Raw genomic sequence first — 18,254 nt, forward strand, 5'->3', positions numbered from 1 at the left:
GGGGAAAAAAAAAGGCGCGCTTCAGAATCGGGTAAATGCCGTAATCAGACACTGTGAGCTGCTGTTATTGCTTCAAAAATCCTCGTAGGGTCCGCCAAAAATAGGTGTTTTCGAAGGGGGATGGCGTGTGTTAAACGCAGTCATAGTCCCCTAAGCTTTGTCAAGAAAGGTGCCGCCAGCAAAGGAGTCGCTATTGGGTTCACCGTAGGGGTCAGGCGCGTGTCTACTCAAGTTCAAATTAACCAGCGCAGGCCAATTTTCGGATCGAAATACCAAACGTTTGGGCACATAGAACAGCATGGGCGCAGGCCGGGACTTTCAGTTGGGTTAGAGTTAAAGAAAAAAATCTTTTAATTTGACCGGTTAATTCGACGTCTCGGTTAATTCATATATATATATATATATATATATATATATATATATATATATGTATATATATATATATATATATATATATTGTTGGCAGTGCAATCGTAAAGGAAGCAAACTTCTGAAACAGCGGCGCTTTCACATAACGTAACGCAGTCAGTTTCGCAACACTACGTGAAATACCGTAAGCCGAACATTGCTGCCTATACAGACAAACCACACCCAGCTGCACAAACTCACCCAGGAAGCGGCAGGCCCGAGCGAAGTGGGGCCGCAGCTTGTCGGCGTGGCTGTCGTTCACCGGGATGCGCAGGAAGTGCGCGTCGGGGATGAAGTCCGGCTTGGGACACGAGGTGCTCACGTTCAGCTCGTAGCAGATGTTGTGCGCCGCCAGCAGCTCGGGGTCTTGGGCGTCGCGCTGAGAGCCCAGGAAGAGGAAAGGAAGGATCCGCGTCGGTCCCGCGGCACTCAGGCACGGCTGCGACAGGGACGTCAGCGGACCCCGGGAGCCGCCGTCCTCGCACAGCGTCCGGTGACGGCTCGAGAACTCCAGCAGCCCGCCTGCATCACATATCGGACAGCGCTCAGAGGGACGATAAACGGGCAAGTTGAGCAGTAGTAGGTAATCACCTTTCAACAACAACAAGAAAAAAGAACGAGAGAAAAAGAAAACAGACCACCCTTGCCATGAGAGGAGGCCCGGTAAGCCAGGAAAAAAAAAAAAAACTTGACTAGTGGCGACGCCACGTTGAAGTTCACGCAACAGATCACCGTGACGTCGTGGCTTTAGATTGCATGTGCTCGGGCCTAGTTAACTATTTACTGGTAAATGTGCCCGACATATATGTATTCGAAAAGAGTGAAAGATCAAACCTCGCAAATTTCAGGAACTTCTACTGAGCCACAACAGCCCGAATAGAAAAAAAAGATACTTAGAAATCCGTGACGTCACACTGACCTACTAATGCTAACGAACCGGCGCGAATTCTAAATATTGAACCTTTGACCTTCGTTTTCTAATAATCAACCTGCTACCAAATAACTGACGTAGATAACGCTTTGAAATAATTATCAATTCAAACTGATTAACTTTTTCTCTGTACTGTCCCTTTAAAGGAAGCTTAAGCTCAGGCACGATAATGCCTCTCAAATACATGTAACACGCAGAATCGCTTTTGAAACAACCCATGACTGATCTGAAATTTCTTGCATTTGAGAAAGAGTTACATTCTGCTGACTGTTGAAAGCTGCATTCTGATTTAGGACCTGGCATTTTCTGGAGAAGCTGCCGGAAAACAGCTATGGCACTTTTGTAAACTGCATCCATCGGAGCACATAAAGCAGGAAAAAGTTACATATCAATTCATATCTCACACGAGTTTGTTGCAATGTTTACGAGGGTATTGCAAAATTCCTACTCACATATTAGCAGTGTACCAGATAAACATCATTCTTTTCGTTCGCTTTCAAGGTACTATTTGATTAAGTTTACGAAATTGTTACATTGTTTTTCAATGCTGAGATAGAGTTGTAAACTTGTATCGATTTCTGAAAATTTGCAATTTGCATCAATGTTTACACCTAAATATATATCCGCTTCAAACAGTCACTAGATTCCTTTCTTTCAAGTTCACGAACTGCGCCAAATTCGGCGTTGCGGTTGCCGGAAAAAAAAAAAAAAAACGATTTCGCCTTCGCCGTGTATTTAGATATGAGCTGCAAGCTAAAGCTTCCTCTTAAATCTTCTCCCTGGGATCAGAGGAGGAATCAGAGGAGCGACACTGGTGGCTGCGGCGAAATTCGAGACCCCGGTAATAACAACACTCACCTGCAAGCAGAGCCACACGCCCTGGAAAAGCCCTGGCCAGTTTGGCAAGCAGCACGGCGAGGAAGGAGTCATCGCCGCTGGGAACGGACCACGAGCCCTGGTCGTACACCACTACCTGCTCGACCCGCTGCTGGCGACCATCGGAGGGCAGCAGCTCGCACACGCTCACCTGTGCGACAGCAAACGGACCATCATCTCACACCTGGTCTCATGGGAGCACAGCACAGGGCACGCGCAGGTGGAAAGGGCGAGTTTCAGTTTATTATTCTTTAAACACAATGAATGGGTAGGAGATTAATATACAGACCAAGGTCCAAGTCAAAGACTGCAACGGGACCCTCCGTTAATAACAACAATGGAGAGACGTATGAAAGCAAGCTAGGTAAAAGAAACACACAATCGTGAAAAATACAACATAGAAAAAATTGGTGCTGAACTTGGCAGTGCAACTGGACAGGAAGTGTGTGCCTTTTTGAATGGCTGGACTCGTCGTCTACCGTGGTTAATAGAATGTAGCCGGTACTTATCTTCTTGAAAAAAAAAAAATACAATGTAATGTACGAAGGTCGGCCTAAATAAGAATAAATATGGTAACCACTACCGAAACTTCTTTCATTCAGCTTTTCCTTCTGGAGCACACCTATAGCACAGGAACAGATGAAGGACAAATTAAAAAAATTAAATTGTGAAGTTTTACGTGCCAAAACCACTTTCTGATTATGAGGCACACCATAGTGGAGGACTCCGGAAATTTCGACCACCTGGGGTTCTTTAACGTGCACCTAAATCTAAGTACACGGCTGTTTTCGCATTCCACCCCCATCGAAATACAGCCGCCATGGCCAAGATTCGATCCCGCGACCTTGTGCTCAGCAGCCTAACACCATAGCCACTGAGCAACCACGGCGGGTAGATGAAGGACAAATAACCGGCACACAAGCGCTGTATTGAAAATAAAGGTTTCGTTTCAGTCGTACAAACACATACGCACAATTAATTGAACAGATGACCACCAATGTGGAGACACGCAGGCAATGTACTACAAAAGTTAAACGAACAAACTGAATACCTAAAGGAACAGTACACACCACACTACATAGATGTCACAGTTTGCTTTCATCGAGGGTTTACTCGCAATCCATGTCAGGTTATATATTGTTACTGCTTCTATAATTGCTATTGTGCAATGATTGTGATATGTGGCTCCAGCGCTCGTACCTTGAAAATGTCAAACACAGCCACACTGAGTGCAATATAGGCAAACAAAACCTCTGCCAGATAGCCCGATCTTTGTTTCATTCCAGTTCTGCAAAAACGGTTCAGATCCAGCTCAACACTGGAGCAAAAAACGTAGCGATTCAAACTAGTTCGAAGAAATTCATGTTCGTTTGCATAACTTCATAATATTTATAGGGAAACAGCATGAACTTATTTTGCACAAAAACCGAACTGTTAATTTTTAAAAAAAATCTTCACAATTTTTTTTTAAAGTGCTGCACACTAGTGGTAGCTTTAAAAGAAAAGACCACATGTGCGAGCGCAACTCAGAAGTAATGCACCCCTTTTATCATATTAGCTTCCAACCAGCATGATCGAAAATCACCGTGTAGCCAGGAAATGCTCCTCTGCATTACAGCAATCATATATGGGTCCCCATCGCCGTATCACTGTTTGACGGTTGCCCTGATTTGAACCACTCACAACTGTACTAGCATGCATGCCTGCCGACGTGACCGATTAAGGACCACGATGCAGTTTTGAACGTGTCGCCATTTCTAAAATTAGAGGAAGCTCGCATGCACTTACAAGAAAAGGACCATGGTTGAACAACAAGGGCAGGCAGTGCGTGGGTGAAAAGCAGTAAAGGTGGCCAACAAGAACGAAAAACAGCTATTTAACTTTTCTGTGTTGTTTTATAATAAGAAAGACATCGTTGCATTCCCGCTCACTGCCCAGTTCGCGCAGGAATAACTGTTTTTGGTTCAGTTCCGGTTCGTTACCACATGCCTATAGCCCAGAGAGGTAAAAAGAAGCATAGGCAGCTAGAAATGTTGATGAAGATAGTGGATACCCAATTTATTTGTGCACGTCATGATTCCCTCTGACAAGTTCTAATCAGCTGTCCAGAACTCATCTCTGAGGAGCTAGAAAGCTCGGGGACTATTACGTATTTCCCCACTAATAATGTGTAGTTCAGTGAACAAAACAGACTTTTAGACTTTGCCTTAAAGGCAGCCTACAAGAAGGCTAGCCCCAAAACGGCAAAAAAAAAAAAAAAAAAAAGGAAGGCACGAGTACTTAGTGTGTGCTAATGTCAGTTATGTTCAATCAAGGACCACCCACTCTGCCCCCTCCCCCCCAAGGAAAAAGACAGAAAAAAAGCTCTTTTTGAAAAAGTTTCCCTAGTCAGTAAAGATTTGCAAAGACATGGTCATGACCACTCCACGTTTCCGAATCCAAGGTGCAAGCGGCAAGGTTTTGAGGCTATTCTCGTGCTGGCTCAATCCCAGCTGTCTATTTCTGCTAGGAAGTCCGGGGACGGGGAAAAAAAAAAGGCTTCGCAAGTTGTATTGCGCTTTGCCAGTCAGCGAAACGAGCTGTGCATGTTTGTAACCAATTTTAATTTCGAAATTTCTGCTACACAAGCATTAGGCGAATGCTCGAACGTCAGTCGTATTATTTTTTAGTTGCATCGAATTAACTTTGAAGTGGTGCCTAACACGATAGAATTGGGCACCTGTTTCCTGAAACGCTGGCTAGTTAAATTTGCCATTTTCGTGAAAAGTCGAAAACTTGGCAGTTCCTCCGAAGGTCGAAGCATCGAAAGCGACAGCTGGTTTAGTGTTTTGCTTTAACTGAGATCCTGAAACGCTGTTCGAACTATAATGCTTCCGTAATAAAAAAAATAAAATAAAAAAAAACTAGAATACTATTTCATGCTGCGATCGTTCCAAGTGCCACGAGAATGTTGTGGGTAGTGCATGAATTTATTCTTCATGAAGGTAGCATCAAACATTATTGTGGTCTATACTTATTAGGCATTATCTTTCTAAACTGTGTCATTTGTACAAACAGCATGACAATGAGCTCCTGCACATTACATGCGTGATCACTGCGAATTGTTGCATTTATAATGCAACAATTTGCTTCAAATGATCAACCTGCAATGTCACAAGGCCGTCCGAAAAAAGAACAATATTTAGCTTCGGCAATCCCACGTGTTGCGAATCATTCAATTGCTGGCATAATGTACACCCAGCTCCCGTGCACTCGAACAAAATTACACCCTTTGGGTCGTATCTTGCCACACAACAATAACCGTCATCTGTCTTGTCCGCATTTCCTTTCTTTAACGCTGCGAGCCCGGTATTTCCTAGCCACAAATGGCATGCGTGATATCAGCATGACAGAGCGTTCTCAACAGGAAAGTTGCGAGCGCAGCGTTTTCAAGAAAGGAAGCCCAAGCAAGACAGATGACAATTGTTGTTGTGTGGCAAGATACAACCCAAAGGGTGTACATTTGTTTAAGAGTGTAGACACCGCCGCCAGAATTCCCGCTAGTGATCTTTGTAGGAAATTATGACTTTCCCAAAATGTGGGGGCGACTTGTTGGTGTGACGCGGCACGCTAGGCTTCTGGTGCTGGTGCGCACCAGAAGCAGTGCCCTGCAAGTTTGTTGTATCTACAAAAAAAGGCAAAGTAAGAAAATGAGCTTGGTGGCACAACCCACCACTCCATTTCAAAGAAGACACTTACAGCAGCATCCCTCTATCTATCAGTCCTACAGATGCTGCCCGAACTGCGACCTGCAGAGAGCCTTCGTTCACATATGCATACAAGCGCTCGCCACATGAAGGCTAGGACGGAAAACCGCCGGCGTTTCCCAGCGCCCAATGAATGAATAGAGATCGAACTTGACGCTTATTGTCCATTTAGCTCAGGCTCACTGTATGCACACAGCTCATCACTAGGATCGCTACTGTGCGCACGCCCACTAGGATCATGCCCCCCCACCACAAAACGCCGGAACACTGCACTTGCCCTGGCAGAGCCGATTGCGTCCGCTTTGCTTCGACTTTTTTTTTTCTTTTTGCATCCTAACCCACAGCGCATTGCTTGCGTCTCTCGAGATGTCCAGACCATCAGAGCGTGGGCCGCGCATGTGCCATAAGTGCACGATAGCTCTGTGAACCCATCTCCAGTATCGGTTCGAGGTGGCGGGTGGTTACCACACAGGTGTCACTTTATAGCAGCGTTAGTGCTTATTGCAAGCTTTACACAATACAGCTGGCCTGTGTCTTGTTCACAGTTGTTTTGGTACTACTTCTAATGGCTAAAGATAAAAATAAACGGATATTAACCAACCTGCTCTCGAGACTTATTACATCTGCGACGTAGAATTATGGCGTCCATGGCAGTAGTGCCTAATATGGCCGTTTGAACATGAAATACTATCAGAAGAGCTGCAGCTATTCCTCCGACATTCGACTAATTTACTGCGACATCAGGACGCCTTCCGAGAACACACCCTCCTTCAACATAACTTTGCATTGCGGACTATGTCGGCTCGCCCAAACATATAGTAACAACGGCGCATGCAGCTCAACCGTAGTCAAATTTTACACATGAAAAGCAAGGAAAGCCGCACCGACGTCTTCTTTTTCTCAGTTCACATGTTTCGCAGTCTTCCTTGCGCAGTTCATATCACGTTACAGTGACGGTGAAGCGAAAGATACTGCCAAACTGAGTAATGACTAACTACTGGGCGAACTTGTGCCCAAAACAAAAAGAAGTGATGCTCACTGCACCATATCAGCAAGCACAGTCGTTGGTAGTCGAAATCTGATTCACGGGCGAAGAGCGTTGGCTATTTATGCATGACTCATCGTACATAGAAGCGTAATCGCAGGTGCTTGCGTGTGCTGGAGAAGATACACCAACTTTCGCGTTGCAGGTGCAATCTGATTAGACAAGACTCACTATAAGATCGACCATCACGTTCAGGAAATTCCAGCATATATGTAGGCCTGTCCAGCACCGAGTGATAACCCAAACAGTGGTTAGCCAGTGAAGCAGAAGAAGAAAAGCTAAACAATGTATGTACATTTGTAAAGATCTTTCTTTCGTGGGCCAACATCTAAGGCACAAAATCGTCAGGACATATTGCTGTTTACGCGTTTCGCAGTCAGAACACGGAGGAGACATTATCCTCTTCCTAATTTACCTGTTTCGATTTCTGCGAAGTATGGTAGGCACAAGATACCGGTGACCGACACCAAGGACGCAAATTCCCGTCGAATGGAAGAAAAGGCCCAGAACAACCATCTAGTCTAACTTTTGCAAACGAGGCAGTCCCACAGATGACCCTCAAAAGCAGCTCTGTATGCATGCTTCCCCAGGATATCAGTTACGTAGATTGGCTGACAGAGATAAAGAAGTAGAGACTGAACGTATCACTTGCCTTGTCATGCTGAAGACGACGCTTGATGATCTTGGAACAACAGACGTTGACGGCATCTCGGATGTGGCATGTGTTGAACTCCAGAAAGGGCCGGCTGTCAATCACCAACACCTGGGATAAATCAGGTTCCCGCATTACACACAACAAACGCTGCAGTTATTTTTTTTTTTTTTTTTGCTGTAGGAATTTGTAAGTTTTGAACACCATGGGTATTCTTGATGAAAGAGTAAGAGTAATAGTTTTGCACACAATTCTACAACCTCAATACTCACGGAGCAGCCATGCCAGAAAAGCAAGGTACGGTTAGCGTGCAAGGCTATTTGAATAATCTGGCATGGAGAGACATCATTTATACCAAGAAACACTAAGAAAATGTTGCACGCTTTGAGGCTTATTTTGCCCCCAAACAGTGTATCATCTATCCTCGGTGCGTTTCGTTTTATTGACTGTGAGTTTCCGGCACTTATGGTCCTGCAAAGAACGCTGTGTCATGCTGATGTGAGCCCGCCCTTGGTTAAAAGCAGTGTTAAAAGAAGGAAAGGAGCTCAAATTGGATGACGATTCTTGTTAGGGGCAAGGTAAGCCGCAAAGGATGCAAACATTTCCTGCACTCTTCATGAAAGGTTGCACCCTTTGGGGCTTATCTTGACCCACAGCAATAATCGTTATCTTGCCAGCATTTCCTTTCATGAACTTGAAAACTCTATGCTTGCTACTTTTCTGTCAAGAATGCAATGTCATCCTGTTAAATCATGCCGTGACCTGGAAGTACAGGATGCGCAGCGTTAAAGAAAGGAAAGGCGCTCATTATAGATGACAAACACATTAAAAACCTTATTTGCGAGAGTACTTTTTTTAAAGAATACAGAAACATTGTGATGTAGTGGTTGCTTGCTTAACAGAAAAAAAAGTATTTCTATTGAGTGGGAGCGGTGTCAGATGGCGTTATTGAATCAGTCTTCATAATCAGAATTTCAGAACCGGAATGTATTATTAATGGTTCGGTCATATTACATGTATGTATTATGCAGAAGGAGGTCCCATAGTCGAAAACTGCATCGGGACCTCCTTCCAGATGTGTTCTAGATGTTATTAGATTATGTTCAATCTGCTGTGAAGCGGCAGTTGCTGCCGAGTGTCGAACGATACAACTGTTTGTAGGGGATGGGCATCGTCGGGCACTTTGTCATTTGCTCATCTCCTAAAGTGCACCTGTATTCCTACACTTCGAATAAACTTCACTTCAGAATGTTTAGGAGCGTGTGCTGTGGTCATCAGAAAGTTATGGTTTAGCAAACTGCTCCAGACGAAGCATAGTGCATGAATGTTGAGGTTTTATTTTATTTTTTTTATTATTCGTATAAGAGCTTTTCAGGAAATCGAAAGGATAGGTTGCATGAACAAGAAAAGCAGTCTCACGTTAATGAAGACAAGCGCTCAGCAATAAAGCTGAAAGTTTGCCAGGTGCTTGTTTATTTGGGAGTCTGGAATACTGCATTATCCCCTGTTATTTGTCTTGCTTTCTTTATGTGATCTAAACCTTTCACAAAGTATTGCCTATAAATGACACTATTGTGACGCACGTGCTTTGCCATGTGTGTGTTCCATGCTATGTGCCTTTTTTTATCCCTTTTTACTGTATGTGTATATTACATAACTATCACAAATGTACCGTTCTTTTCTTGCTGGAAATCATGAACCACTTCCTGCCTCTGCTTCATCTAATGTGGACTGAAGTATGCACCGAATTAAAAAATAATACTGAGAGGAAATATCGTACTCTAGCAGTTAAGAACATGCAGACTGAAAAAAAAAACAACTGCACGCAGAACTGGACCTACATACAGGCAGTTAATGTTTAAAGACAAGTTACACATATACCAGATGCACAGAAGAAACAGGGGTAAGGCAATAAGAAATAAGTTCAGGTATCTGTTCATGCAAATCAGGTTGTGGAAATATAGCAAGTTATAAAGATCTGCCATTATTATGATGCCAATGGAAAGAGGACGTATCTGAATCACAGGAAAAACACACGGTTATGAATATTAACAAGAAACACATTCAATTCAATGTAGAAAATCACGAAAATGTGGAAAGCTTACGAGGTTAATAATTAATCATTCTCTTTACATTGCGGGTTTCCGTAAAACTATTACTTCAAAGCTTATGAGGGCCGACACAGTGGTGAAATGTGGTAACCAAATACAGTGTTCTCGCACTTGACGTCACATCAATGCGGAAGTCAGCCACTGCAAAGTGCACTGTGTTGTCATCCAAAGTTACTTCTTCCGTGCTCACTGGGGCCAGTGCAACTTTAATGGTCGTTGTGCATGTAAATTAAGCTAGGTTTGGCCGAGAACTGGCACTACAGGGTATTGCCACATAGCCTATGGCAGTATTGTGTACTATTATTGTCCACCTGGAAACACATGTTTGTTACATATGTTTATTATGCTTCCCTACACGTGCTTTTCCATTACCTCGTCTGGCTCCATCGATGAGTGTTTGTACCTAGTTTTTCGTTTTCTAGAGTAATCAATTTCATCAGAACACCTCAGAATGGTACAGCTTAGCTGGAATGCAAATTAATGCTTAAAAATGAAAGAAAAAAGGAAAAAAAAAAGTTGCTGCTGCGCGCTGTGGGAATCCTTTAAAGAGAAGCTTTCACTGTTTGCAAAGACCGCTGTTCTGGTTAGCGACCATTTACAAGTACAGATTAGACCATCAATTGGACACATTTTTATCGGGAACCATCACGGTAAAAAAAAAAAAAGTGTGGCCCTAGATTATGCGTGTCTGCACATGGTGATGAAACGACTACGATGCAACGACGATGAAATGGCGACAATGTCACGACGACACCGGAATCGCTATGACAAAGTGAGGATGACGGAACGAGCACGACGGCATGGCGACAACTGTATCATGATGCATCATGTGTCACGACAACTGTATCACGATAACAGCATGACAACCTGCCGACCTTGCCGACATGGCAAGACGCGGTGACCCCCACCACGATACCCATGCGACGGTGGCAATATGGCCTGTGGCTTGCACTGCCTCCGGGATCGGCCCACTTCACTATTTCACTACAGTATCCAGGCTCGGTGCATTTTACTCGGCGAGAAACCAAGCAAGCCGACGCACCTAACTGCGGGAAAGAAGGCATAGAAAAGGCTGATTTAATAAAGGAATTGTGCACTTGAAGGATATATTTGTTGCAGGGAAATCTTTTTTGGTAGCATTTGTTGTTTCACTGCGTAATTCTGTAGAGAACAGAACTGGCCCCAGGCACATGTAGTAAAGAAAGGGCTACACGTAATAAAAAAAAAAACTCAGTGCCCTTCTGCTCTGTGAAGACGGATGACTAGCAAAGCTGTCTTTGTGGGCCCTTAATTGCAAACTGCACCTCCGCCGCGGGTCGGCCCGGCATTGAACTATTTTCTGGATCGGCCCACGTATGGGGAGTGCTTAATGCCTGCTTCACCTCCACCGCGGGTCGGCCCGGCGTTGCACTATCTTCGGGGTCGGCCCACGTATGGGGAGTGCTTAACATTTGCTTCAGCTCCGCCGCGGGTCGGCCCGACATGGCACTATCTTCGGTATCGGCCCACGTACGGCGAGGCCGTAACGCCTGCTTCACCTCCGCCGCGGGTCGGCCCGGCATTGCACTAACTTCGGGATGGGCCCACGTATGGGAAATGCTTAATGCCTGCTTCACCTCCGCCGCGACATTGTACTAACTTCGGGATCGGCCCACGTATGGGGAGTGCTTAACGCCTGCTTCACCTCCGCCGCGGGTCGGACCGGCATTTCACTATCTTCGGGATCGGCCCACGTATGGGAAGTGCTTAATGCCTGCTTCACCTCCGTCGCGGGTCGGACCGGCATTGCACTATCTTCGGGATCGGCCCACGTATGGACCTTCTGCACTTGAGCGATGAGCGCCTTGGAAGCTGGTGCCCACGACAGCCGGTGATCAATATGCAGGCCCAAGTACGTAACAACCCGCTTCCATGACATCTGGCTGCCATCCAGCACAATCGGGAGTGTTCGTCGGCGTATGGCCACGTTAGGGTGGACAAGGGCCTCCCCGTCTTTGAGGACGATACGGAGAGGGTCTGGAAGTAGGAAACAACTTCGTCCAGGGCTCGCTGCAAGCAGGACCGAACGGCTGGAAGGTTTCTAGTGAGACCCCTAGTCCAGAGCTACATCACCGTATACGGAAATGTAGACGATGTCGGAGGTCTAATAGGATGACAGAAGAAGAGCGCCAAGTTGAAAAGGAAGAGGCTTAGGACGGATCCTTGCGGCACTCTGGAACAGACTGGCCGTGGGGAGCTGAGTCTGTCCCACCCTTATGCAAAGGGAGCACCCTGTGAGAAAGGCCGTGAGGAAAATGCCGGAGACATCCCGTAACTCCAAGATCGACCAGAGAGCGCTCAATGACCGAGCAAGGCAAGGCATCAAAAGCGCTTTTCACATCAAGAAGCACAAGGAGTGCCACTTCGCGAGAGCCTCCGGCGTCCTCCAGGGATGATACGACGTCCGCGATGGAGTCAGCAGTGCACCGGTGACGACTGAACCCAGTCTGCTGTTCCGGAAAGAAGTCGAGAGCTCGTGAGATCCACTCGAGGCGCGCCAATGCTACAGACTCCATCACCTTGCAGGCCGCTGATGTGAGAGATACGGGCCTGTAGGAGGTGAGCGCCTTGGCAGACTGTCCCGGTATTGTGAAGATTGGGAGGTCAATCCCACCGCTCGTAACCCGTTGTCAAGGTTGGAGTCGGGCATGAATTAGATGGTAGCTGGCCATGCCGTCGTTCAACTTATCCACGCTGAGGTCGTTGCTAAATGGAAGGACTGCTTCTCATCGAGAACGAGGAATATGGGATTATTTACAGTATCTACATAAGGACGTTGCAGTTCATCAGTCTAGCATGACTGCGAGAGAAAGTACACTGAGCAGCCGCAAAACAGCGGTTTATAAACACTCGGTCCTCCCTCGATCTCTAGGTGAGAGAACCGTTCGATCAGTCATCGTAGACGAGCCGCCTTCCAGCGGGAGGGCTTACACACACACACACACACACACACACACACACACACACACACACACACACACACACACACCGGTTTCACGGATCCCACCGAGGACAGACGGTCTTCGCAGAACTCGGGGGCGGGGCTTATGTCAGGACCGGTGCGTGGGAAGGGGCCTCCAACTACGTCCCCTCGGGAACTCCCTTGCTCACAGCAGACCGGGTCGGCGGTGGCGTGTTCAGTCACAAAGCCTGGTTCGTCGAACTCATCTCTGCAATCCCGCGACTAATGGTCGAGGACGCGGCGTATTGTTCTCCGCACACAGTAGACTTAGTGACGCCGTGTGGCTAGAGGGTGGCGGTGGCTTTCCAGGAAAAGTCGACGCCGCTCTCGCATCTGAGTGGCAAAACTTGCACCTCAGCAGGCCGTTCTTAACAGTATTAAGACTGGCACAACGACAGCCCTCAGCCATGCCTCTGGAAGGCAGCCAGACCACCATATGTCGTTAAAGAAAGTCTAGCAGCCGGTCCTCCGGGTGAGCCAGGTTCCGAAGCATTTGGAATGTGATACCATCACAATTAGCACATTAATGGGCCACAATTAGCACATGACCGGGGTAGTTGGAGAAGTATGGGAGAGGCCTTTGCCCTGCAGTGGGCGTAGCCAGGCTGATGATGATGACCATCCAACCCCTGTGCACTGCGTCGCTTTGTGTGTCCCAGAGCGGCCAAGAGTTCGTAGCGACTGATAGGCTGGTCGCACAGGGCTACAATCTGCTCCGTTGTTCAGGAAGGATTGTGGCTGAACAAGCAGCAGGAAGTTCTGGTTTGGAGTCTGTTCCGGTCCATCAGTGGAACAAGGGTCGGCCGGGACTGATATGAGAAGAGGTCCGCTAGTCGCTCTGCCAGATCCAACTCGCCAATCCCCAAGGTGATCGCGACGGCCAGAATTGGTTGGCGTATCGTCGGACCTTGCAGGTGCGATCGTAGAAGTTGCCACGCCTTCGAACTGTGACGAGCACCCGAGATGGCTGAGCAGACGCTCTGCCAACTCTGCCGACGCCTCAGGTTGGCCTGCTGTCGGCAGACGGCGTCTATCCGCCGGACGGCAGTTCAGTGCTCAGGCCGCTTGGTCCGCAGGGCGCGGCGCTGCTTGCCGTCGTGCGGCCCATAGATTAAGCAGCCGCAGATCCGGTAGGGGCTGGGCTGCCTGTGTGGTCGCCCGGACGGCGGCCGCCGCTGAGCTGTCTTGAATTGTCCGTATAATATCCCCGTTAGAATTGTCGGCGAGAATCCACGGAAGGTATTGCAGTGGATCAACGACGTGCAGGAACTTGACCTGGGGGACCGAGCGGACGAGGGATGTTGGGAAGGTGATCGGATCCCCAAGTGTCAGGAGTCATAGCCCATGTGTAAGAACAGCGATCTGTTGTAATGCTGAGGTCGATGGCTGTTCTTAAGCTGCGGGTGCCCCTGCGCACGTAAGTGTCCTCCCCAGTGTTCAGGATGACAAGGCCAGCCTGAAGTGCAAGATCTACCAAAGCGGTGTCGCGGGTGTTTCAGCTGCGGCTGAAACACCCGCAAGCTGCTCCACGCTGTGCGGCAGCTTGCGGATGGCTGGCGTCCAGGCAGATGCCCCAGAGCAAGAGGCCAGGGAGCATGTCGTGACGCTGGAATACCCGATATAGCCAGGTAGTCGGAGCACCTCGGCCGGCACACCAACTTCCTGCAGCGCGAGTACGTCGTAATCGCCCTGCAGGAGGCGCTCCGAGAGGTCAGCTTGACGCCGCCGCAGTTAGTGCGTGTTCCACTGCAGCACCTTCGGCCGGCGGCGACAGTTCCCCCGGAGGTCAGCCATGATGACTACCCTGTTTGGCCGGGCCACCTGCCGCAAATCAGGAGGCGCGTAATGGGTTGTCCTTCGGCAGGAGGGCAGTCAAAGACCGCAGGAGCAGTTTCAAGCTCTACCTCTGCCCGAAGGGAATGCCAGTGCAGCTGCCGCATCTGCAGGTGAATTGCTGGCGGTAGTAGATTGAGTCGTCGCTGTCAGGGTGGACAGGGCGCTCTTTATTACAGACGGGTGCTCAGGGCGGGCAGTACGCCTACCTTGCTGGGTAGGAGCCTCCGTTGCACCGCTAAGCAAGCAAAAATGCAGTGGCTCGTTCCCCTCGTAATACAGAGGCTACAACCACTCGGCAAAGTGAAGCGAACAGTGCATACATTCACTGGACTCAAGCATACAAGGGACAGAACAGCGTACGTATCAATCAAGAACAAGCTCAAAACAAGCATCTGTCATCATCAGCGATGTTTATACCCCCGTAAGCAAGATAAAATGCAAGGGATCATACCCCCTTAAAGGACCCCTCATCAGGTCTGGCCATGTTGAGCTGCTAAATTACTGAGTCTGGCCAATGAGTCTTAATTAAAATTAAAATTAAATTATGGGGTTTTACGTACCAAAACCACTTTCTGATTATGAGGCACGCCGTAGTGGAGGACTCCGGAAATTTTGACCACCTGGGGTTCTTTAACGTGCACCTAAATCTAAGTACACGGGTGTTTTCGCATTTCGCCCCGATCGAAATGCGGCCGCCGCGGCCGGGATTCGATCCCGCGACCTCGTGCTCAGCAGCCTAACACCATAGCCACTGAGCAACCACGGCGGGTCGCCAATGAGTCTGCTAAATATTACTTCGCTACGGGCTGCGGAAAGATCTGAAATTTCAAGCCGAACGCCGTTTTCCCTTCTCGCGGCCGCTGCGCTCCAAGCCGGACGGTGACGTAATCGTGTCCCTGCGCCTACGTACTTGTGTTCACAGTGTGACATCACTCATAGAGACACGTGACTTCAAGAATTATTCAAGGCAACGTCTGTTATCTGTGTGATCTGTTGCTTGAATTGACAAACTGAAGTTTCGAGAATAAATAAAACAGACAAACGGAATCTCTGCGTGTTTTTTGTTTTACTTCGCAGTGACGCAAGAGAGATGTACTTCCACTTCGTCTGCTTGTTCCCATAGTCATACAGTCACGTTCGCAAGTTGAAATTGAAAAAGGTACCGGAACTATGCCATTTTCTACCATGTTTCCGCGCGTGACCATGCTCTGCGATCCGCTTGTGTCTGCCTCAGTATTTGTGTAGCACTGAATTATACCGGTAGTCATGTGATATTGCGCACAGCGCGCAAAATCGTGCGCTGCGCAAACGAAAGAATCGCAAACGCTTGCGCGCGACGCCGTCAGCAAAAGCGCGTAGCACCAAAAAAAAGAAAGCGAGGCGAAAAAAAGAATGAAGGCGGGGCCCGTGACGCATACGTCACGCGATCCTCGAGGTCCGGTATGGGAGAACGCAGGGAAGGAATTTCGCTTGCGGAGGCTAGACGGGGAAAGTGGAGAGAGTGTCTCGCTTTGCAGTGGAGCTCGCCCTCTGAAATCATGGGTTCGCAGCACTGAAGTATTTCAGCTCGGCTATTAATGAATCGACTTGAAAAATTTTTGCGGCAGAACGCTCCCTAGAGGACAGGTAACAACTTCCAGAGTATAACCAAAATTTGCTATGAGGCCTCGTGAGGGGCCCTTAAGGAGAGGCTACAAGCGCTCAACAAAGTGAAGCGAACAGTGCATACATTAATTGAAATCCCCAATACAACACACACAACAGTATAAGCTTCAATAAAGAACAAGCTCAAAACAAGCATCTGAAATATCAATAAAGCATTGCATACCCCCCCCCCCCCCCCTCAGCAGATGTAGTGATGGTTATGCAACAGCTTCGCTGGACATTAACTTTCACAGGGCTGGGATGGCGAGTAAATTTTTTTTTTTTTTGAAAAGGTGGTCGAATCGGCGAACAGCGACGCAGAAGTATCAACGCAGCCTTCTGTTCTTTTGTTTTTTGTATTAGAGCTATTTGCTTGTGCGGGTAGCCTATACCCTTTCCTTAAAAAAAAAGGAAAAAGAAAAGCCATTCAACCAGGCATCAGGCATGAAGGCATTGAACTGCTGCTGCTGCCCAGCAAACAGCCCTAACCAGGCATACGAGATGATATGCTGGCCTATAAAGCACTGCACGCGATTACAGGTTACACATGAAAATAAACGCAATCGTAATCATCCGCATTAGTTTCACAGCATTTCACTGCCGCTTCGTTGTGCGTAGATTCCGACAGGTGCGTTGGATCTGCCATTATTGTAAACTGATATTCACCAGCGTACACTTGCGGTTGGAATACTGCGTGTTGAGCCGGCATCAATTGCACGCTTTCGCGTCGCTCAAAGCGACCAAATGCCAGGTACGCCTGTTCTGCCGGTGTGACAACACCACCAGTACAGCGCTACTAGGTGGCTGGAGAGGACGACACGGCCAAGACGTATGCGTAGCACAAAGCGCTGCTTGGTTAACACAGCAACTTCGAAGCACAGTTACACGAACTTGTTTCCCTTTATTTCTTGTCACGGAGAATATATTTGTAAAGAAAACAACGTTATTTCAGGTAAAAATTAAGTTTATAGTAACTAACTTTGTAATTCGTTTGCTGAATTATCGACGACTAAGAAGCGGTACTACAGGCAATGCGTTAATTTTCCCGGCTTAAGTCGGGTAGAATTAGGTTGAATTGTAGCGCAGAACTAGAACATAATCACAAGGAGCGACAGATACACAACGCTTCTCGTGTCCATGCCCCGGTGCTGCTATACACTTTATTCGAATTGAGCACGACTGATAAAGCCCACATCGCAACACCTCGTCGACCTAAGCCATAATTTCGAGGCAGCAAACTGGGCGCTGCGATATGCGACGCATTGGGTCAATCAAAACTGCGCAACGGGTGTTGCGGGCGAGAGGGCCCTGCGTTGCCACCAACGAACATGCACACCGGAAGCCAAGCCGGAATTGACGCATGCGCACAAGAGCAAAGAAGCAGTTGCCAGTCGTTCTCTCACCCGTGCAGGGTCTGTGCGCAGCTGGCCGGCTAGCTGGGCAGCCCCGACAAGGGACACACGCTGGTCGGCCATGTCGTTGCCTCCCGCTGCTCAGGCGGCCACCGCCAGATGCCGCCGTCTGCCACACCATCGCGTCCCAAGACTGCACGCAAGAAAGACGAGACATACGTTAGGCGCGAGTTGTTCACAACGTTGCGATAACGATGGGAGGACGGCTGCTTTAGGGCCAGCTATCGCAATGACATGACAGTTAGTATAGAGCAGCGACTGCGCGAACAGAAGGAGAGAAAGAGAAATAATATACGCATAAAAACGCAAGACACGTTAACGCACACACCACAAGTGACTGGGCTCGCACTTATATCCAGGCGTTTGAGTCTCAATTGCAGGCGACCGCGTAAAGCTGGTTAATAGTTATACAGAGCGTTTTTCCTACACCGTGATTCGGCAGCGCCACCTTCATGCTGGCTACGGCCACCCTGTATCGCACGAAGTGTCAGCATCGTCATTCATACACAACGTAGGCTGCGTTTCCCTCCCTCTTTTTCTTCTGTATTATTACAAGATAGTGGAGATCTTGGCGCCTTTCGGCGGCACCATC

At 47.9% G+C, this 18,254-nt stretch overlaps 1 protein-coding gene across 2 annotated transcripts in view; it reads right to left on the bottom strand.

The window, feature by feature from the left end:
• Positions 1-18,254, bottom strand: part of LOC126544193 (uncharacterized) — a 126,647-nt gene that overhangs the window by 24,670 nt on the left and 83,723 nt on the right. For both annotated transcript variants that reach the window (XM_050191429.3, XM_050191430.3), the window contains exons 2-5: positions 17,654-17,795; positions 7,659-7,769; positions 2,198-2,366; positions 610-930 (exon numbers count right to left, since the gene is read on the bottom strand). In XM_050191429.3, coding sequence (XP_050047386.2) covers positions 610-930; positions 2,198-2,366; positions 7,659-7,769; positions 17,654-17,725 — 673 coding nt within the window. In that variant the 5' untranslated portion in view covers positions 17,726-17,795. The remainder of the gene's footprint in view (positions 1-609; positions 931-2,197; positions 2,367-7,658; positions 7,770-17,653; positions 17,796-18,254) is intronic.

The sequence above is a fragment of the Dermacentor andersoni genome, chromosome 10, assembly GCF_023375885.2.
Source record: "Dermacentor andersoni chromosome 10, qqDerAnde1_hic_scaffold, whole genome shotgun sequence".
NCBI classification, from domain to species: Eukaryota; Metazoa; Arthropoda; class Arachnida; order Ixodida; family Ixodidae; genus Dermacentor; species Dermacentor andersoni.